This window comes from Heloderma suspectum, chromosome 3, assembly GCF_057233095.1.
Source record: "Heloderma suspectum isolate Gila_16-S chromosome 3, 16-S_ref, whole genome shotgun sequence".
NCBI classification, from domain to species: domain Eukaryota; kingdom Metazoa; phylum Chordata; class Lepidosauria; order Squamata; family Helodermatidae; genus Heloderma; species Heloderma suspectum.
In genome coordinates, this window is record NC_139460.1 from 50,767,751 (window position 1) to 50,789,759 (window position 22,009).

General features: G+C 41.0%; 1 protein-coding gene across 7 annotated transcripts in view; it reads left to right on the forward strand.

Annotated features, from left to right (window-relative positions):
* The window catches only part of TBC1D23 (TBC1 domain family member 23), a 51,809-nt gene that overhangs the window by 24,762 nt on the left and 5,038 nt on the right, over positions 1-22,009 (forward strand). For 4 of the 7 annotated variants that reach the window (XM_084843228.1, XM_084843229.1, XM_084843225.1 and 1 more), the window contains exons 8-16: positions 1,304-1,407; positions 5,790-5,912; positions 7,856-7,948; positions 9,712-9,882; positions 11,588-11,630; positions 14,177-14,286; positions 14,776-14,918; positions 16,406-16,450; positions 20,848-20,936. In XM_084843228.1, coding sequence (XP_084699354.1) covers positions 1,304-1,407; positions 5,790-5,912; positions 7,856-7,948; positions 9,712-9,882; positions 11,588-11,630; positions 14,177-14,286; positions 14,776-14,918; positions 16,406-16,450; positions 20,848-20,936 — 921 coding nt within the window. The remainder of the gene's footprint in view (positions 1-1,303; positions 1,408-5,789; positions 5,913-7,855; positions 7,949-9,711; positions 9,883-11,587; positions 11,631-14,176; positions 14,287-14,775; positions 14,919-16,405; positions 16,451-20,847; positions 20,937-22,009) is intronic. The other 3 variants (XM_084843230.1, XM_084843231.1, XM_084843227.1) reach the window with 1 other exon arrangement.

Consider the following 22,009-nt stretch of genomic DNA (forward strand, 5'->3'; position numbering starts at 1 on the left):
ACTGTCATCAGTTGAAATTAATTGAACCTTAAAAGCTTAGCTTAGCCCTTATTAGGCCATTTCAGATACAAAGCTAAACCGTTGTTCAGCATTATGTGCACAAGCCTGCACAAGATATGGGCCCACACACTGCCGCCTCTTCTCACAGCTGAACCAAAGGAGGAGAGGGGATCAGAAACGTCCAATTCCGCTTTTAAACTAGAGTACCCCATTCTGTCCGAATTCAAGAGACCACTGTATAGTTTAAACGCTCATTAGTGCATAATCTAGGATCAAAAGCCACAGTTTTGATCATGCCTTGTTTAAACTAATCAGAGTTTCTCTGAGTTCAGATTAACAGGGAACTCTGGTTAATTTAGAAGGAGATGCCTCTGATCTTCTTGCAGCGCAGCAAAGGAGGGGAATGGAGGGTGGAGTATGTGAATCCAAGGCTTGTGGATGTAAACTGTGGTTTAGTGTTGCATCTGAAAAAGCCCTTTAATTTCATTCTTTACAAATCCCATCTTTTATTCCCTCGGGACTACCTCAAATTGCCTGTTTTACAGTTTAGTCATATCATTTTCTGTCCTTTTCACATGTTATATTCTTCCCTTTACCTACAATTCAACTTCTTTTGCTGCATTTTTTCATTTGGATTAATGGTCCAGTAAATAGGAGAGCTTAACAGGCTATCATAGAATTCACAGGTGTGCTGTAAAGAATACTAGAGGCCTCCAACCAACATTTTGGCTGGTAAACTCCAACACACGCACCCTCCCCTACATCCATCACATAGCTAGCCAGTCAGTAGACAGTCCCCTGCCTGCCCCAATACAAGCTTTTTCTGTTACCCATCTTTCTCTTTGTCCTCTTCCTCTCTCCCCCCACCAGGAAATAGACACCCTACCCAAACTGAGACACCCTACCCAAACTGGAGGAAAGAATGGGTGAGACTGCCTGACTGGCAGCTGTGTGAACCTGGAGGAGCTACCCCAAAACAAGGAGGGTAGTTGCTGTGTAGGTAGGGGGCATTGCCATGGTTGCTCAGGCAGCTGGGATGTGCTCCTTTATCACCAGGAGACTTGAGAGATATGCTATTTGTGGTGAAGCTGGACTGCCACACAAGTAAATGGGATAGAAGATATTTGAGCTATGTGGCCAAAATTGCATGAGTGACTGAAAGAGGTTAAATTGCAAACATGTAAGCATAAGCGATTGTTCTGTGCTTTCAGTAAAGAAAATACATTTTGCATATAAGTAAAGACCAGTTGTAATGTTTTGTTTAAATGTCGAAACCCTAATCGCTGTATGTTGTATATTTTAGAATTTCTAGAAAAATCCCCTGCCAGTTTGGAAGTAGAAGATATAGAAGACCTTTTTACCTTGGCACAATATTATTGTAGCAAAACTCCAGCTTCTTTCAGAAAGGTAATAGTCAAACACTTAGGATATTTCCCAAAGCGTGTTCTGCCTATCAGAGTCAGGTCAGAATCAGGCAAGGGCTCCTGGGCCTGATTTTATAATATATATAAAAGCAGTAAGCAAGAGACAATTGGGTTGGGCTTCCTCCAACCAAACTCTCTGGAGCAAATATGAGCGCTTGCCCTTTGTCCTGATGCCCTCTTTTTTCACTTTTAGAAAACAGGATGTGGGAATTTTCCCTACGCCAACTCTTCACACATGTGCTGTGAAGTATATAAAACTAAGCAGACATTAGACTTGCAAAGGCAAGGATATTGGGGAGGGTTTTCACCATACATTGAGAGAAAGCCAAACTGGTGATTTTTTACATTTATTTTATTCATTGGGGAGGGGCCATAGCTCAGTGACAGAGCCCCTGCTTTGCATGCAGAAGTTCCCAGGCTCAATCCCCGGCATCTCCAGGTAAGGCAGGAAAACTCCTACCTGAAACCCCGGAGAGCCGCTGCCAGTCAGTGTTAACAATATGAGCCTCAGTGACCAATGGTCTGACTCAGCGTAGGGCAGATCCTATGTTCCTATTTTCATTCAGCCAAATTTTGTTTTGAGCATCGCAGAAGGCTAAGAATGCAATCCTGCTATTATGGCTGGTGGCTGTCAAAATGGAAGTGGCAATGCAAATGGAAATTACTGATAGGTTTCACAACTCAAGGGTGGCTTGTGACTTTACAGCAAATGGCACTACTAGAAAAAATGAGCACACCAGATCAGACTACTTAAGGGGTCAGAGAAGCAAGATTTGTTTACAGTAACTTGATGTTCATTTATCATGATTGTAAATGGGAATACATCTCTTTACTGACCCGCCCACTATCTCATGCCAAGTTTAGAATCATGCCGTCTGATACCGTCTATGTAATTTGAAAAACACAGGTGTCTTTTTTTGTCCTTGCTGCTTGCGGCCATTCCAAGGAGATCAGGAAAACAAATTGTTTTGTATCCTATTATTCTGGCAGACATTAACAATTTCAGGTTTGTGATTGCTGTTTAAGTTCCTGAAAATGACATAAAAGTCTTTAATTAAAAAAGAAAAAGGGGGAAAAAACGCAATCCTGCTGCTCCAGATGCCTGTGGAAAGATACAGAAGCAGCAATGTGCCAGGCAATGACATAGCAAGCCAAGCTCCCCTCTTCCTCCCGTTGGCTCCTTGGGTATGTGCTTAGCCTGCTGGGAGTAGGAGTAAGCAGCACATGTGATGGTGGTTATGGTCCTTGCTCCCTTGAGAGCAGGAAGCTGCGTGCCTGGTGATGGTGTTTGGGAGAAGGGAATATATCAGGTTGGCCTTCTCCCACCTCTCTGGTGTCATCATCCGGTGCCACCATAGCTGCTGCCATTTAGCGGCAAACAAAGGGAAGAAGGCTGGTCTGTTATATTTCCCCCCCTCCATATCTTTCTTTGCTCGCAATCTGTGCCATCGCTTCCCACAAATGGCATGCAGTGTGGTATCGTAAACTCACAGAATGAACTAGCTAAATGGTACATTGTCTCAGATGTTTATACTTTCATAAATATGTGAATGTTGCTATGCAAATTCTTTGTTCATTCATTGAGTCAGTCCGATAATAAGGCCAAACCTTAGAATTCACATATCACCACAGTTATATACGGTGTTCCTAGCAGTGATTTTGGTCTGGGTTTCTATGATCCGTCAGTTGTGCCAAATTCGGTCTTGAGCTTGGCACAGTGTCCTTTATCGAGCCTGGCCCTTTTTTTGAGATGCAGCTTTTCCTTTTTTAAACCGTGGCTGTGCAACACTTTTGGACTGCTGCAGTGGTTTATCGCTATTTGGAACGAGTCTTGGAGTGGCTTGTGCCAGCATTCAAACAGCTTTGAAAATCATTGATTTTAGTTTATGTAAGTTTCCAGTCTGTTCAAAGTCAGTTTCAAGTATGCTTCATTTACTCCCATGTAGCGGGAGCAAAATAGCGTTGAATGTTCCATTGTTTCCCACCTGGTAAATGCCCCTGGAAAACAAACAAATTGTGGTATTGAGGACTGGGGAAATAAATGTCAAGCTAGATATAATTATGCTTGCATTTTATTCTGCATTTTACTGTTGGCATTATTTTTTAGCTGTATTGTAACACTGTTGTAAGCCAGCTTGCGGCCCTGTGTAAAGAACACTGGATTGTTGTTGTTGTTTTTAAAAATAGTGTTTTATATATTTAGGAACTTTTTCTGTTCATTACTATAATCACCTGGGCTTAATTAGGTTAATAGGTATTAGGAAGAAAAATATTTTCTTCTATTCTTTCCCAAAATGAACCTTTTAGAAAAATGAAACCTGGGATGATTATCCAGAAAAGCAGATAATGGAAATAATTTGTTTGCACATGCAGATAAATGTAAAGTTTGAATTGTTAGTATATTAATTTTGACTACTGATAGACTTGTGAAATCCTGAACCTGTTTTTGAATATTGGATTTCTTGAACAGAATAAGCTACATGTTTATTTAGATTTTTTCAAATTTACTAAACAAAAAAGAAGAAGCTAAAGCTAGTACTACAGTGGATAGTATGTTGTCAGTTTTTTATTTATTAAAAAAAATTACTCAGTTCTTCAGCTAGAAAGGCTCTCAGAGAAACTTACATAAGATCAATAAGCTTTTCGCATGTAACAGTGGCAAATTGTGGATTATTTAACTCACTATCTGCTGCAGCATGTATCCGGTGCATGCCATCACCATTTTGAATATGCAATGTTGGACCGATCGAAGGTTGCTCCATGATGTCTGAACCCAGACACTATGGGCTTATCATAGGTAAAACAACCCACAGTTGCCCTAACTACTAGACTGGGTTTGCACAACACGCCACAGCTCGTCATGGCTTATTTAACCATAGCCTGTTCTAGGGTTATGCTAGGATTGTTTAACCTTTACATAATCCCTGCCAGCCAGGTTTGTATGACACGACAACCCACGTTCGGGAGTTGAATATTCAAGATGGCGCCCACGGGCATTGTGGTTCATCATGGCTCAAGTAAGCCACAACAAGGCACAGCATGTCATGCAAACAGCTCCTAATTGTAGATTAACTGTGGGTTGTTTAACCCACGATTAACCCCTAGTGTTTGGGTTGAATGTCATGGAGCAACCTCCCAAACAGCGGCGTTCACCACAGGAAATCATGGGTTAATTAACCTATGATTTGCAGGGACACCCACTGCACACAAACTGCTTCTGGTTTCCGGCAAGAATCTATAAACGCCCCATTCATAGTTTGTTAGAGTGATGTCCAAACCTGGACACTTTGTTAACCCATGGTTTCTTCTTGGGTTAACAGCCTACTAATGGGGCAATCATAGGTTGTTACTCCAAACTGGAAGCAGCTTGTGTACAGTGCATCCCCCAAATCATGGGTTAATTAACCCACAATTTGCTGCTGAATGCTGCCGTTACATACAAACCAGGTCTAAGAAACAAGACAGCCCCTGTCCTCGGGCATATGATCTAGGAGATGTGACACAAAACAAAAAAGGGATGAAAAGGGAAGAGGAAAACAAACTCATATGCCATTTCTTAAAGTTTTAGAGTTCTCATTATGACCACCTTGAATAGATAGTTGAGGGAGAGGAAGAACCAAATGGTGATGGTCTCTCAGCCGAGCCAGTGGAATGGATCCTGCAGTTCCACCTCCAATGGAAAGGTTGCTGCTGGACGAGACTGGAGCAAGGGATGAGCTAGTATAAGTCTAGTACAGAACCTAGACTACCATTTTCATACAATAACTGGAGGAGTTACCTGTAATAGGTCTTGGAATGCTGTCCCAGGAAATCTGTGAGCCAGGAATGGGGAGTTGCTGGTGACAGTTCACTGTTGCTGTGTCTTGATCTCCAGGTTTACCTTGAGTTGACAAGGGCTCTGCTACTTGTGTTGGCAGGCACTGGGCAAGAGGGAGAGGCAGTAGCCATGCCAACGCAGCACAGGGCTTTTGCGGGTCAGACCCACTATGTTTACCTGTCTGTGCAGACTTAGGAATGACCGTATCCAAAAACGTAATGCACAAACCACTCGTGTCACCTGTTGGCTATGAGTTTCAGGGGATATTTTACACTGAATAGGAAAGAAAGCTATAAGAGATCCAGTATGTGACTGAAATGGGACCTGATCCAACATTTTCCACTGACCTCCAGTAATAGTGGTGAAATTGCATTTACAAGCTGCATTGTTATTTCTGTTTTTAACCCTCCTGTGAGTTGTGCAAGTATCTAGTAGCCTTTTACTGGAGGCTCACAAATAGGACACAGTCTTGGTTTTAATTTGGTTTTTTAATTTTGCACATAGCCTTAATAGTGATCATAACTATTGTTTTCCTCTTACCATCACAGGACAACCACAGTCTATTTGGCAGCAGCTTGTTGGGCCTCAAAGACGACGATTCAGACTTGAGCCAAGCTCTGTGTCTTGCAGTTTCTGTATCAGAGATTCTTCAAGCAAATCAGCAGCAAGGGGTCAGTAAGTCTGGAACTGTTTCTCCCAAAACGGGGATAAAGGAAGGAAGCCACTTACATATCTGTAAGTGTTTCTAAATATTAGGGGTCCAGACAACAAAACTTCTGCTGTTCCTCAGGTCATTGGCTAGGCTCCAAAGAAGTGTGGGACTAGCTTCATAAGCCCAAGAAGACTTTAAATTTATGTTTCTAAAAAGCAGGCATTCATGCCATACTGCAAACTGCTTTTGAAACTGAGGATGGTTTCAAAAGCAGTATTATATGTGATACGACAGGGTTTGCAATCGTCTGTCTGCTATTCAGAGGGGGAAATGTCAAAAATTCCTCCGGGCAAGTGGAAGCCACTTGCATGAGCCTAAGTAGATCTTTGGATCTCAGCCAGTGAACCTGCTCTCCAGTCTAGCAATAGTATAGCCGCAACAGAGTGGTTGTTGGTGTATAGATTTGTTATTTTTATCTGTTTTGAACTTGCAGCCTCTTAACTTCATTGGGTACCTCCTAGTGTTGTGCGAAAGGATAAATGACTACTGCCTACTCATGTTTTCCTATCAGCTGTGGATTTTCTGTACTTCCATCATATCCTCTTGTATTTGTTGCTTTTCTAAGATACCTATTTTTATATTTCTTTATTTCATTTGTATCCTACCTTTCCCACAAGGAGCTCAAGACTTCATACATGGTTTTCTCCCACCCCCATTTTATCCTCACAACGACCCTGTGAGGTAGGTTGGGGCTGAGAGAGAGTGACTAGTCGAAGGTCATGCAGTGATCTTTAGGGCTGACTGAGGATTTGAAGCAGGATTTCCCCAGTCCTTAGCTGACACTCTATTACACCACTTCAGCTCTCTGTGCAGTTAACGATGGGTATGAAGTAAATGTTGAAGGCATGTGAACAAAAAAATACCTTAGATACATCTAGTGGCATATGGAATACCTTTTTAGAATGTTTTGGTTATAATAGTGGTGACAGCAACAAAAATCTGGCTTTGATCCATCAACTCAATGACCTTTTACACGGCCGACTATATAGATGATACAGTAAGATAAAAATCCTGTACTCACTTACATGGGAGTAAGTACTGATGAACTCAATAGGACTTACATCTGAGTAGGCATGTGTAGGATTGCACTGTAAATCTCCACACTATCATTCCCCTCCCCTCTTTTTTTTTTTTAATGTTCTATGTACCTAACTGGATTAAAAGACAAAAGGTGGTTTCTAAAATACTCTTCACAGGAAGAGCGCTGGCTGGGTCATAACAATAAAAGAACAATTGGAAACCTCTATGAACAGTGTGTACCTACTCATTGGTCTTTTGAGCTGCTGTATATTCTTTTTAAAATGTTAGTTCTCTTTCATTTATTCTCATATTGATTTGTTATTTTAAAAAATCAGTAAAAGTGACTGATACAAAAGTAACTGCTGAGCTGTCTGCAGGAGGTGATATGTTTCATGTGTGTGTAAATTCTGTAAAGCTGTAGCATCTCTAAATATGAAGTTACCTTAATCTAATGTAATTGTAATTAAGCTTTCATACTTAGTGAAAATGTCTGTCCACTGCAGCTTTGTCATAACTAGAGGAAAGCCCTGGCCAGGCCTCATGAACTGCACAAGTCGTTCCCCAGACAAGCTTGCATTTGTTGAAAAAATCATGTGCTCATGCACACGCATCCCCTGCCGCATGGCAAACTGCTTTTTGAAATTGAGGGGAGTGTCAAAAGTAGCTTGTGAAATGTCATAAGGACTCACTGTTCAAAGAAAAATGTCAAAAACCCTTCTGGATATGCAGAAGTCCTTGGCTGTAGTAATTTTTTTCTGGATACTGGATCCTTTCTCTAGCATCAGAGAAAATGAACTGACATTAAACAAAAAAACTCTCTGTAATGGGAACGTGCCTATTAATAGGTTTGAAACTGACCTGAGTTAAATGTTCTTATTTCAGGAAGGAGTAAGGTTCTTTGTGGTGGATTGTCGCCCTGCAGAACAGTACAATGCTGGGCATTTATCTACTGCATTTCATTTAGACTCGGACTTGGTAAGCTTGTTGTTTAGCTGGTTAATATGCTTGCTTTTTCATTTACTTAGACTTAAGAAGAAGAGTGGAGTCCAAGAGTTTTCAAAATTTAATTCCAAGAGTACTTGGTTTTATGGTTTTTGGGTGTACCACCATGTTTTAGAAGTGAAATTCTTTCAAATGTATGTCTGTGTGTGTTCTTGTAAACAATTTATCTAGTACTTAAAATCTCCCAATATGTTGCTTGAATATTTTGCTAAAGTATCATTTGTTTCAAAGAGTAGTCGTAAAAATCTCCACCTACATTTCGGTTAGCATATAGGACATATAACAAGTATTAAGACCTCTTGTTGGTGCTTCTCTAAATTACACCTTAAATACTAACAGATTTATTGTAGCATAAGCTTTCTAATCCACAAAAAGTTATGCCAGCCTTGCCCAACCTGGTGCCATCCAGAACAGATTTATTGTAGCATAAGCTTTCTAATCCACAAAAAGTTATGCCAGCCTTGCCCAACCTGGTGCCATCCAGATGTTTTAGACTTAAACTCTCGTCAGCCCCAACCAGCATGGCCAGTGGTCAGGAATGCTGGGAACTGTCATCCAAAGTATCTGGAGGGCACGAGGCTGGGTGCTTATGGTTTATGCCATGATAAATCTGTCAATCTTTTAAAGTGGCTTGATTTTTACTTCAGAAACATTGCTCTCATATGCCCAGTTCTGGTGTTCAACCTGTATGTGTGCATGCTGGCCTTGTCCCCAATGTCCCTGTCTGCAGTGGCCTGGCCCCCTGCATTCCCTACCTTTGCACATTGAGCACAAAGGTCTGAAGGCGGATTCTAAGTGCATTCAGCTGAACACGCTCAGCATCCCCCTTCAGACCTGTGCACTGAGCACATGAAGGTTGGAATGGAGGGGGCGGTGCCAGTGCATGCCCCCCTGTCCCCCTACACACTTTGCGTTCTCACACATTCAAACCCAATGCCTCAACAGGGCTATAGTCTGTCCGTGATATTTAACTAAATGCACTAAAATGAATTCAGGAAGTGGGTGTGGAATTGGTACAAGCAACCCCAAGTAGAGGCATGAGCTCCTCTGTGATGTCTTGGAGCCCAATTTATATACATCCCACTCTACTACTTCACAATTTTGATGGTCGTATTGGTTGATAGCAGTGGGACCACTGAAATGTCCCTTTTTCTCTTTTGTTTTTAAAGCCCTTTCCTAGAGAAGAGCCTTCAGGCAACATAGTACTGGGACCTAGGCAGACCTAATTCCCCTATTTCTCTTGCCTTCAGAACTTGGATTAAAATACATTTCAACCAATTTTTCTGCCCTTAGTTTTGTTTCACTTAAGGTGGAATCCTATGTGTGTTTAGACAGAAAAAAGTCCTACAGCTTTTTGGTGACTAGGGAATACTGGGAGTTGTAGGACTTTTTTCTGTCTAAACATGCATAGGATTGTGCCTTTAGTCTTTGAACCATTAGTATGAACTATTGTTGCTTTTAATTTATGAGGTCCATTTTGATCATGTTTAAGATCTTGTGTTCTAATGGCATCTGCATAGTTACATTTTCCTAAACATAAGCCAGTCTCTGTATAGAAAAACATGATTTATGAAATAACTATAAAACTCTTTTTAAATCTGGTTGCTCAGCATACATTATTTTATGTCTTAACATTTAAACATATCAATATGTATTCAGGTGATTTCTTAGTGTTTTTTCTCAGTCAGCTGAATAGATGTGCAAAAAAATAAGCTGCTTTTTTAATTGTTCCACAGATGCTCCAGAACCCATCGGAATTTGCCCAGTCTGTAAAGTCCTTGTTAGAAGCACAGAAACAGTCGATTGAATCTGGCTCAGTAGCTGGTGGAGAGCACCTTTGTTTCATGGGAAGTGGCCGAGAAGAGGAGGATATGTATATGAACATGGTGCTGGCACACTTCTTACAGGTACATCTAGAATACTGGAATGTGTTGTATTTAACAAGTTTTATTGTTTTGTTTTGTCTACCACCAATGCAAAGTGGCCAACATTCTTATCCTAAGCATACTTGGAAGTAAGGGATGTGCAAAATCTTTAAAATTTATTTTCAAGGTATTTCCAAAAAGCCTGGATTTATTGCACATCAGATCTTGTTCTGTGTACTTAGCTTAATTGTGAAACATACTGCTCAACCAGTTGTTGTATTGTTTGTTTGTGGATCTACAATAACTGCTCAGAGACAGTTTGCTGTATTTGGGGCACCTTCTGAAATGGCAAATATGTACATTTTGCCTCTAGAATTGAAAATCACTGATATTTGTGGCATCCTTACATGGAAATGGGTGTCATTGAAACTGGAGAGATTTCTTTCCAAATAGGTGTACGTAGAGACATTTTTCCCTGAGCTGTTGCATTTTAAGCTTATCACTTATATTGATACTCACTTCTTTTAAAATCAAAGTTTAGTTTGGTTCACAAATTGATAAAGCTGGAATATTTGCATTTTCTTTTGTGTTCATCCTTTTATATAATGCCTACTGAAGCCTGTTTTAGTTCCATTTAAAATATAGTAATCTTTCAAATTTTAAAGTAAAAAGAAAAATGAGATTATATTGCATGAAAATCTTTTGTGGAGAGAGCTGAAATGTGCTCATGCTCATTTCCTGGCTGATCTGGTTGATCACCTATCACTACCCAGTAATGGTGGCTAACTTTCTACATTGTCCCTTTTTCTAAACAAGAGTTTTATTTGTAATGCCAAATCTTAAACTCTTATTCAAACTGATGCGTAAAGAATTCTAAGAATATTTAGAGCATTTTATAAGGATAACTTAATTTGAAGTAATGTTATCACTGCCTGATGTTGAATCACTTCTATAGTGGGGTTCTTGTGCCATTGTCCTAATATAGTAAGTAATTGCAGGAGAGAAGGAGCCTGCCACCAGTGACAGAAAGTACATCTGCTTGTACAAGATAGGGCAGCCCCTTCCCATTTCGCCCCCCCAAGTTCCCCAAAAAACTTCGCTTGAGGGTTGGGGAACCCTCCAGAACAGTATAGAATATGGTGTGGAGGCCTGCAATAGATGGGAGGGAGGTCAATGAACGTTGGGTACCTGTCTTGTATGAGTGGAAGCACTTCCTGCTAATGCAAAGCCACCATTAGATACAACTATTTATGTTTAATTTTATTCAGAAATAATCCCATTGTCTTGGAGCCTGGGATCCCATGACCAGGACTCTGCTTCTGCTGGCTGAAGGTGGAGAGGTGATTTTCTGTGCAACCCTCCCGCAAAGACTGCCCCAGAGAGTTGGGAAATCCTTTAGAACCACATGGGACGTGGTGCAGGGGGAAACGGGAACCTACAAAAATAGCCTCCCCCCCTTCTGCCAGTGGGAGCCTCCACTGGATCTGCAAATGGAAGGAGCCGTTCTGTTTACAGAACAGCAAGTCTGGATCCAAGCCATTATCTTTAATTTTGTATGAGAGAATATTCACATGTGAACTCCTGTACATCAAGGTCCTTCGACTATAGCACTAGAAATCTTATAGATACGTTCTAACGAAATGCTAGATAGATCCAAGTCAAAGTGTGTTGAAGCTATTTCACATTTCTGCTTGCCTTGTAAAAAAAAATCATGAAAATGTTAGTATGTCCAATCTTCTTGTTGCAGAAAAATAAAGAATATGTAAGCATTGCTAAAGGAGGATTTATGGGTAAGATTTGCAGTTCTTTTGTCTTTTTAAGTGTAATTTACACTAGATAGCTCCAACTTGGTATTCCTTAGGATTCCATTAATTGGATGGCTACTATACAATTATCCTTTTCTTGTGCATTGTTTGTATGCAGATTGCTTAACTGTGTGTTTGTTCTTAGATAGTGTTGCCATGGTTACAGTATGTCATAGATCCTTTAAAGACTATCTGTACTTTCTTCCCCATCTGTCCTCCATCTCTAATGACTATTCTGTCTATGATGGAGCAATTTCCCTATTAGTTCTTATGTTATCCACCTCTTCTGTGGCCTGGTTCAGATGTAATGTTCCAGTCCAACAAATTATGGTTTGTCAGAATGGGAACAAGATTCTTCCTCTTCAGTGCTGAGCTGCAGTGGAGACTTGCTGGTTTGTTAAAGCCAAAGTTTCCCCATAACATCCATACCTGGGTTGTGTGGTTTAAGCACTCGTGCACGAGAGGAAAAAGGAGGAGAAGCAGGGAGTGCTTGAGCTAGTTGCTTGTTTGTACTCCAACACATCATAGGGCAGTATCCAATGCCACTGCTGTGCTTGGAAGCTCTGTTGACCTGTCCCATTCCAGTAGTTTCAGCTAGTTTTCCTAGGTTGGGCTAGGAAGAGCTAATTTCCTGTTGCACTAATGGTCATTCCCATTAGCGTAACATGTTTAAGAACATAAGAAGAGCCATGCTGAATCAGACCAAGGGTCCATATAGTCCAGCATTCTATTCACACAGTGGCCAACCAGCTGTCAACTGGGAACCCACAAGCAGGGCATGAGCACAACAGTACCCTCCCACCCATGTTCCCCAGAAACTGGTGTACATAGGCTCACTGCCTCTGATTCTGGAGGGAGCACATAGCCATCAGGTCTAGTAGCCATCAATAGCCTTCTCCTCCATGAATTTGTCCAACCCCCTTTTAAAGCTATCCAAATTGGTGGCCATCACTACATCCTGTGGTAGAGAATTCCATAATTTAACTATGTGCTGCATGAAGAAGTACTTCCTTTTATCTGTCCTGAATCTCCCACCAATCAGCTTCATAGGATGACTCCGGGTTCTAGTATTTTGAGAGAGGGAGAAAAATGTCTCCCTATCCACATTCTCCACACCATGCATAATTTTGTAGACCTCTATAATGTCTCCCCTTACCCTCCTTTTTTCCAATCTAAACAGTCCCAGCTCTTGTAACCTTCTCTCATAGGGCAGATGGTCCAGCCCCTTGATCATTTTAGTTGCCCTTTTGACTGCCCATAGTTTGTTGGAACAGAAATGTTATGACTGAAATGTGCCATTGTGTTCACTGCTGATCCTTGCATTGGGCCGTATCCAATGGTGACATTCTGCATACTCAAATAGCACTAGTGGAGCTCTGCTGAATCTTTCCGTTACGCAAGTGGTTGCCCGCTATGCTTGTGGAACTGGTTGTGCAAGCCGTTGAGCAACGGGTTGCACAATGGGTGCAAGCAGTTGTGCAACCGGTTTCACAAGCAGAATGCACAACTGGTTGCACAAGAGTTAAGGCAACAGGTTGCACAGTGCATTGCACAACATGTTGCACAAGCATAATGCAAAACCATTTGCACAACCATGGTTGCACAAACGTAACTTTAGTTGGATTCTTCTCTTAGTTCAGCTCTCCCCCCACCCCCAAAATCTCTGAAACTTTACATAGCTTCTAAATTATTCTGTACTATTTCTACAGTATCTGCTCCTCCCCTCACCCTGAACCAGTTCATCTCCAGATGCAGTATTCAGGGATTTATAACCTGTCTAGCTCTCCAAGAAAGCCAGTGACGCACAATCAATTCTTGGAGAAATCTCAACTGTCTGTTTCTAGGTCTGTTATAAATTCATACCTGTGCTTTTTATGTGCGTGCACACAGGCGTACCTGTTCTCATAGTCTCCAATTTCAGAAACACTGCACTATTACCTAACGGTTACCATTCTTAAATCTAGGAAGGACTTTAGCATTGTAAGACTTCCTTTGAAAATAATTAACTTCTAAAAGTTTTGACCCTGTAATTTATGGACAAAACTGTTTTTTGAATCAGTGCCTTTTACTTAAGTTGATGATTTATCCTAGGTGGCTTGGCTGGTGTCCTCTCTGTTATTTTTTCAGCAACAGGCAAAGATCTTTCTTTTTACTCAGGCATTTTAGATTTTAGAGTTTAGCTTTTAGATTTTAGGGCTGTTTTTATATATTGTTTTTCTTGTGCTGTTTGTTACTTTTGTATTGCATTGGATTCTTTTAGCTTTATGTAAACCATCCAGAGAACTATTGTTACTGGTGGATTAAAAAGTTAATAAAATAAATACATAAATTATATGTTACGAGACAATTATTAGAATATTTTATACAGTACATAATGTACTACTTAACCCATTGTTTATTTCTCTCTCTCTGTGTTGGTGTGTATCAGTTTCATTAAAATAAGTCTGCAGTAGCGCATACCTTATAACAAGGATAAAACAGAAGCAATATTGCTGTATTCACACTAAATATTTTAATGCCCTTTCTCACAGCACTGCAACAGCACTTAGCAGACATTAATGTTGAAGGACCAGAAAATGGATATGGCCACTGGATTGCTAGTACTTCAGGCTCAAAAAGTAGTATTAACTCCTTAGTTGATGTGAGTGTTCTTCTTAAAGCAAATCATGTAGCTGTTGAATGGACTGTTGAATGGACTGTTTCAGATGTTTTAATTCAGAGGCATGGTAATTTTTAATGCAAAAGTCACCCCCTGTGACATGTCTTCCAAGCCATTTGCTTCCAGGGTTTTGCAGATCAAGCTTTATAGCTTAAACATTACTAGCAGTTCCTCTTTCCTTCATTCCCTCCTTTGTTTCACGAAGTATGTCTTGCATGGTGCTCTTGCCACAATTCTGCATCAGTGACGGCCATGTCTGACTGTCTTGGCTAAGATGTAAAGCAAACGATAGTGATCTAAGTCTGCTTCCTGTACAGTCACACACAGAATCTGTTATCCTAGATTATATTTCTTTCTCTAACTTGCGTCTCCATCTCTGAGGTAAACATAGCAAAAGGGATCTATATAAATTGCATATTTCCTGATCAGTTATTGTTTTAGGCTGAATAACCAAAGATGTTGCTTTTACAGGGTGATTCTCCTAATGGTTCAAGTGATGGGAAGGGTGTCAAGTCCTTGGTAAACAAGATGACCGAAGCTTTGAAGACTAAATCTGTAAATGTAAAAGAAAAAGTTATTAGTTTTATTGAAAATACTTCAGCTCCAGTAGACAGGTGAGTTATTTTAGTCTGATTTATTTCAATGTTCCCTGGCAACAGTTGTTCACATTTACTTGCAAGTTAGTCCAATTGATTTCAGTGGGACTTACTTTTGCGTAAAAGTTGATAAGATTGTGCTGCAATGTCTCCTTATCTCAAATGCATTTTATAAATATGAAGTCTAAGCTACTTGCTTGGAAATAATCTAAAATGATTCATATAAATGTTACTCCTTCAGAATGTCTATTCCAAGTATTGGCAGCTGATTTTTCACCATCTGAAAGCACCCTAATTTGCTTTTGGGGCTGTTTGCATGATCTGACAACTCACCGTGGGTTATTTAACCTGTGGTGAGGATGTGGTGCGTACGTGGTGTGTGCAGCCGCCATTTTGTGTATGCAGCCGTCATTTTGTGTATGCAGCCCCCACTTGGGGGTTGTCGTGTTATGCAAATCCAGCAAGCGTGGCTTATGTGCGGGTTAAACAACCCCCAAATAACCCACATTTGCCAAGTTTGAACAATACAACAAGCTCCGCGCAAGGGTTGCATATTCAACTTGGCGACTGCGGGCACTGCAGCTCATTGTGGGTTAAATAACTCATAACGAGCCGTGGTATGTTGTCCCGACCTGGTCCTTGTGTAACAATTTTGATGTTCTTAAAACTATTGAACCACTCCCATAACACTTTGGCCATGTTTGGATGATCACAGTGGAGGAAGAAGCCATCATGGCTGCTCCCCCTGTGCGTGCCACATGCGTGACCACCATTTGCATTGTTCCCTGCGCTGCGGCATGGGTTGGTGAGTCATCCGAACCTGGTGTGCATTGTAGGATAGGTACAATGCTCCCCCGCTGCTGCCACACCCTGGGTTCGGACAACACACCAACCTGCACTGCAGCGCAGAGAATAATGCAAATGGCAGTCACACACGTGGCACGCATGAGAGCAAGGGAGCAGCCACAATGGCTTTTTCCACTGCTCTGATCGTCCAAACCCAGTCAATGAGTGTGGACACTGGCCACCTAAAAAAAACACATTTAATTCCCCTCTCATTGTGTTTTGCTGTTGTAAGAATGGCTCTCACATAAAAATGGCTTGACCTTTAACTACTTGTACAGTAATTTGAACTTCTCAATTTTAGCCAACATATGAACCACAAGCTCGTTCTGTGAACTCAGGAGAAGGTTATCTGTCATTCCTGATACTCCAAAATAGTTTTGAGATGATTTAACTAAAATTGGAACATTTCTTCCTGTGTGGATAAGTAGCAGCTCCTGCTGACAGCTCTTGAAAGCCATAAAATAGTATTTATTGTATGGGAGATAAACTTTTTAAAAAAGGCCCCTAAAAACATAACTTTTCAAATTGTCTTATGCTCCCTGCCTGGGAATGTGAAAATCAGCTTGATTCACTACTTCCAAATGAGAAGAAATTAATCAGATATTCTTTCTTATATATTTTAATTATTTTGTTCTGTACTCTGCCCCAACTTGCTGTAGAATTCCTTTCACTCTTTCCTGGCCTGAGGGACTAAGTATGCAGCGGTAAGCTATTATACAGAGCCATCTGAGTAAAGCTGCCTTTGCCTTTGTTAGCATGACTTCACAATACTTGTAAGCATTGGTTACACTGACAATCTCTCTCAGATTATTTTTTAAAGGTAGCCTTCCCATCAAGCTTTCAAACCATTTCAGGTCTTAAAAACTAGAAAGAAGGAAGCTGTATACACAGTACTTCTTCATATTCATTTGTATTTGGCACATTTTTCATATTTTTCCCCACCTCACCGCTTGCTCTGGAATTTCTTTCATCTTTATCATATCATGGGTCACACTGATTGCTTCTCTTTCAAGCTTTTATTTATTTTTTATTTTTATTTATTTCATATCTGTACCACCCAATAGCCAGAGCTGTCTAGGTGGTTCACAACAATTTGCAAGATAAAATACGGCATAAACATTTAAATATACAAAATTTAAAAACAATTTAAACAGCTAAAAACAATTTCAGTAAAATACTGGACCTGTTCAGACAGCTGGCATAAATGATCCATCATATGCCATAAAATGCCTGGGAGCAGAGGACAGTCTTAACCTGGCGCTGAAAAGATGACAGTGTTAAGTATCATAGCTGCATTCACAGGATCATGTCTCAGTTCCTCTCTTCTCCGCATGCAGCAATCAAAACAGAAAGTCTCTAATTAAACATAAGGGCTGTTTGCACAACATGATAGCTCACCATGGGTTATGTGAGGTTTGTTTAACCCTCGCATAACCCATGCTCACTGGGTTCACACAACATGACAACCTCTGAGCAACTTGGCACCCGTGAGCACTGCGGCTCATCATGTGTTAAATAACCCACGACAAGCTGTATCATCTCAGTAGAATCCAGTCATAGTTTCTTATTTTGTCTGAACTGGGAAACTAGGGTTACCAGCCTCAGAACAAGCCAGAGTATTAAACCATGGTTTGAAGTTGGCCTAATATCCTGGCTTCTTCCAAGCTGGTAACCCTGGTTTCCTGGTTCAAATGGAATGGAAAATTATGGTTAATTAGCAACTTCCTAGTTGAATCCCTGCTTGTGTGAAAAGAGGAGCATAGTGGCTGCATGCGCAGGGGAAGGGCTTGTGCATATCTTAATAAGCTGAGCTATCATCCAAATCAGGCCCATGTGTAATAGGAGAGGCACCACATATCCTTAGTAAGAAGCGTCTTAGTATGAAAGGAATTAGAAGCACTTTTACATATTTTCTCAGTTACAAGGTAGTTGAAAGTTCTCTTGAGGAATTATAACAAAAATCTGTATTCTCTGGGGCATCAGTGTTGAAGGGAAAGCAGCTCCAGCACTAGGGCCTGATGTCAGGTGTAATCAAACTTGATTATAATAAATCTCCCAAGAGATATCTCTTTAATCTCTGAGAGGATGGGAACAGATGACCCTACAGTCAGTGAGAAATAGTTTTATTTACCCTGTTGATTTTCTGCACTGATAATGAACAGCAGGGATTGTTCAAAGTCTCGTTTGTACCATTGATTAGGAGAAATGGTGATGAGTTAACACAGAATAGAAAGGATTGAAAGAATCTTCAGGTTTCCCAGAAAACTGTCTGCCCTCCCTAGGGATCACCTCACACTTCAAGGATCAGGGACAGTTTGTATGTGATAGGGACAGCGTGGTCGCTGCTCCCCCATGATGCACACTCCTCCTGCAACATAAGAACGTTCCCTTCTGAGTTATGATTTATAACTCACGGGCCTCTTCCGTTTCAGAGATCATGACATTTGACATACTTGGTCAGGGACGGTTGTCTTGCACGGTTTACACCACAAATGAAGAAAATATTGAAACAGGATCATACCAAGCTTACTTACACTACGGGATAGATTTGGCTACAGCAGTAACAATTTTCTGCATGAATATGTGTTTTGCCTCATTGGGCATAGCATTATAACATTTCATCTATACTTTGCATTTTCAAAGGTCTGGAAAATTCAGGGACACGTAAACTGATTTTTTTCCCCATTTGTTTTAAAATGTTTTCTTCTGTCTGTTTCAGCCTAGTCAGTTTGCACATTTTAATTGTCAAAAGTCTGTACAGTGTAGGAATGTTTCATAAAATGGCCTTTGAAAGTCATGACATATAAAAAAGCTTTGCAAAAAGATTATTTTACTCTCATTTCTTATGAGGAAGCTCAGTAATAGCCCCCTTCGGGGGGGCAGGAGAAGCTGGCTCCTTATATGCTGCTGTTCTCACTCCCTGATCACCTAGCATTCATCTGCAGGTTGGAATAGAGCCCACCAGTGGAGGGCTCTATTCTGTGATAGTGGGGCGGTGAATCTGCTCCAGGTTTCAGTTAGAACCAGTCAGAACTCCAAAGGAGCTGTCCAAGGTGACATCAGAGCCACCAGCCTCCAGCGGAGCCCATGTCTGTGCAGCTACATGGGTTGAATCGAATGGTGTCATTCCGCTGATGGAACAGCTTCCGTCAACTGAACCAGGACAGGGTGGTTCTCCCCTCCCCTCTTTGTGTCCCCAAAATCTGCTCAAGAGGGCTGGGAAACCCTCCAGAGAAGATTTTCGGGCAGTGCAGAAGGCTGCAAGGGGAGAGGAGGGAGGGGTCGTGCTGCACTAGCAGATATCTGCTGCCATGACATTGGTTTTACCCTAATGTAAATAGGGCTGTCCCAATTGTGTGGGAGACAGCTGTACTTGTGTACAGTTGTACATGCACAGGCTCTATTCCAACTATCAAATGAACGTGGGGAGATTAGGAACAGGGGAAGTGGAATTGTGTATGTAATCCTGTTCCCTCCATGCCCCGCCCACCACACACACACACACACACACACACACACACACACATTCCATGAAGGTCTGAAAGGGGATAATGCTGAACCTTTTAATGAAAGAAATCTAATAAAGTGTTACTAACCCCCCAAAATGGTGTGTGTTAGCTGTGGTTAAGTGTTGCACCAATCAGACTACTCTTAAGGACTATGGTCTTTGCCTCTCATCTTGGCCAACAAATCCCTTTCCCTATGCATGTCTTCTGGGTAGGACTTAGCCCAGCAAGCTAAACTGTGGTTATACTCGTACATTCTGGATCTTTTGACAGAGATAAAGCAACAAACCATGGCCAGAGCTCACCACAGTTAGGCGTTGGCTACACCAGGCTCCTGAAGGAGTCTGTGGTGGGGGGAGCTGCTGAGGAACATCTTATTACAAAGCTTAGCATAGAGGAAGCTATCCAAATACTTCTGACTGCTGCAAACAAGCATGCAGGATGGCCAAAGGCTGCTGTTTTTAAACAATACTCGATACCAAATCTTGTGAACATTCTGGAGATGGTTAGTTGTGAGGCATACAGTAGTCATACCTAACTCTTACGCCAACCATTTCATGTGAACATTGTCAGTGTTACCGATGCTTATTGTCTTAATTTACTAACATGCACTCCTTATCTTGCTTTATTTGGATAGCAGGTTTGTTGCTCATTTAACAATTCATTTTCCCAAGTACTATCTACTTTCATGTCCTAAGTCCTAGAAAATAAAAGCCTTAAGATCTGCCCTCAGGGATAGAAACAAACTTAATTCTCCCATCCTCCCCTATTACAGTATTTACACTTATTGTCCCATAGCCATTTCAGGAACAGTACGGAGATACGTGCAGAATCAGATCCATTTTCAAAAACATAATTGTAGAAAGATTTAATTGAAACATATTAAGCCACTGTAGCATGTATAACAAGTTGGAAACATATGCTCCATGCCATGATATATGGAGTCATTTAATGCAGCATTCATTATCTATGCCAAATTACATTTTTCTTCACTCAGTAAAAAAAATGGTAAGATAGAAGCATCAAGAAAAATACTGAAAAGTGGGAATGTCATCATTCATAGTGTACCTCTCAAAGTTATTGTGCTATCTGATGAGATGGTCTCCCCAGAGATCAAAGTAACATTTAAATATTCTCAACTTTTAATCCTACCAAAGCTATACTGTTTGTTGGGGGGGGGGGGGAATGAATAGCATGACCGGTAGCATGCCTTAATATTTTAAGAGAGCCTTAAAGATATTTCTGACTTTCCACATAAGTGCTTTGACTTGTTAAGAGAGAGCTGTGTTCTCTGACAAATGTATTGAGAATGTACTTGCACCTGCTACTCAAGGTGAACCTCACAAATGTCATACAGTTCAGCCCACTAGATAACCTTCTTATCTGCTTTCACTAATTCCTTGTGGCTTACTTTGCCACTCTCTCCTTTCTCATAGCCAGCTTTCTTCATCTGGAATTTGTTGGCTGCACACACAGGTTTATGTTTTGGCTTCTTTGCATGCTGCTATGGAAAATATGCTCTGATAATTTTCTTTTTAAAACATATAGGATTTTTTTTCTCTCTCCCTCTCTTTATGATCTCCCCCTGCCAACAGACACGTTAGCAGCAGTGACAGAGTGGGAAAACCTTACCGTGGCGTGAAACCAGTTTTCAGCATTGGAGATGAAGAAGAATACGATACTGGTATAGTAGGGAATGCACCTGTTCTGAAACCCAGTTTAAACAAATTAATTATCCCCATTTGTACCTAAATCATGCATTATATTACCAAAGAGATTTTCTATCAAGTTAAATGCACCTGTCACTATACTGAAGTGGTTCTCTGTTTAGCATCCTTGTAACCTTACAGTGGTAGTTTCAAACTTTCTACTGGGGAAAGTTTGCTGAGGAACCCTGCACATCTATGACATAACTGAGGAACATTCCAGAAAATTCCAGGGTATGTTCTAGAGCATATGCTCATTTCATGTGGGGCACTAACTAAGCTTGTTAGGCTTCACTATTGCCTTCCTTGAAGTGAGCACAACCAACCTAGAACACACCAACAAGGTTTCACAGAGCATAGTTTGAAAACCACTGCCTCATTAGAGTGAAAATCACTGCCTTATAATCCAGCAGAGCCCCTGGGAAATCAAGATTCCTGGCTTTTGTCAGGCCCTTTTTTAGGCAGGGAAGGGGAGAAAATGGGGACATTTGCCCTGGGTCCCACATCAGCCTTTACACACAGTGGGGGGCGGGCGTAGAAGGGGAAGAGACTGACACAGGGTGCAGGAAGAAGAGTGGGGATATCAGATGAACATTCAAGCCCTTGGGCCTCTCAGAGTCTCCAAAGGGGGGTGGCTTTTGTGAATGAGGAAAAATCCATCTTTGTCGATTGCTATGATGAATTTGTAAGGCCAGCAATTGGAACATTCTGTTCACAAAACCAAACATGTGATCTGAAATCACCAAAGAATAACAGCTGACTGGCCTCCCAATACTATATTTAGAGTTGCTTTGAGGATCGAACTGCATTGGTGCTGGAACTCTCAGTTGCATTGATTAGCTTGCAGTATGTTATTTTGGACAAGTAGGGCACAAAAATAGGATAGAAAACTTGGATAAGGATATTGCTTATTTGGGGAACATAGTAATTCTAGTACTCCTCTGCTACTAAATAAATGTCAAGTGTGATGACGTTACAGAAGAACTAGCATGTTTTGCACTTAATACCATGGTGTGAAAATACTGCTGATTTTTTAAATTGTGAAGCACCT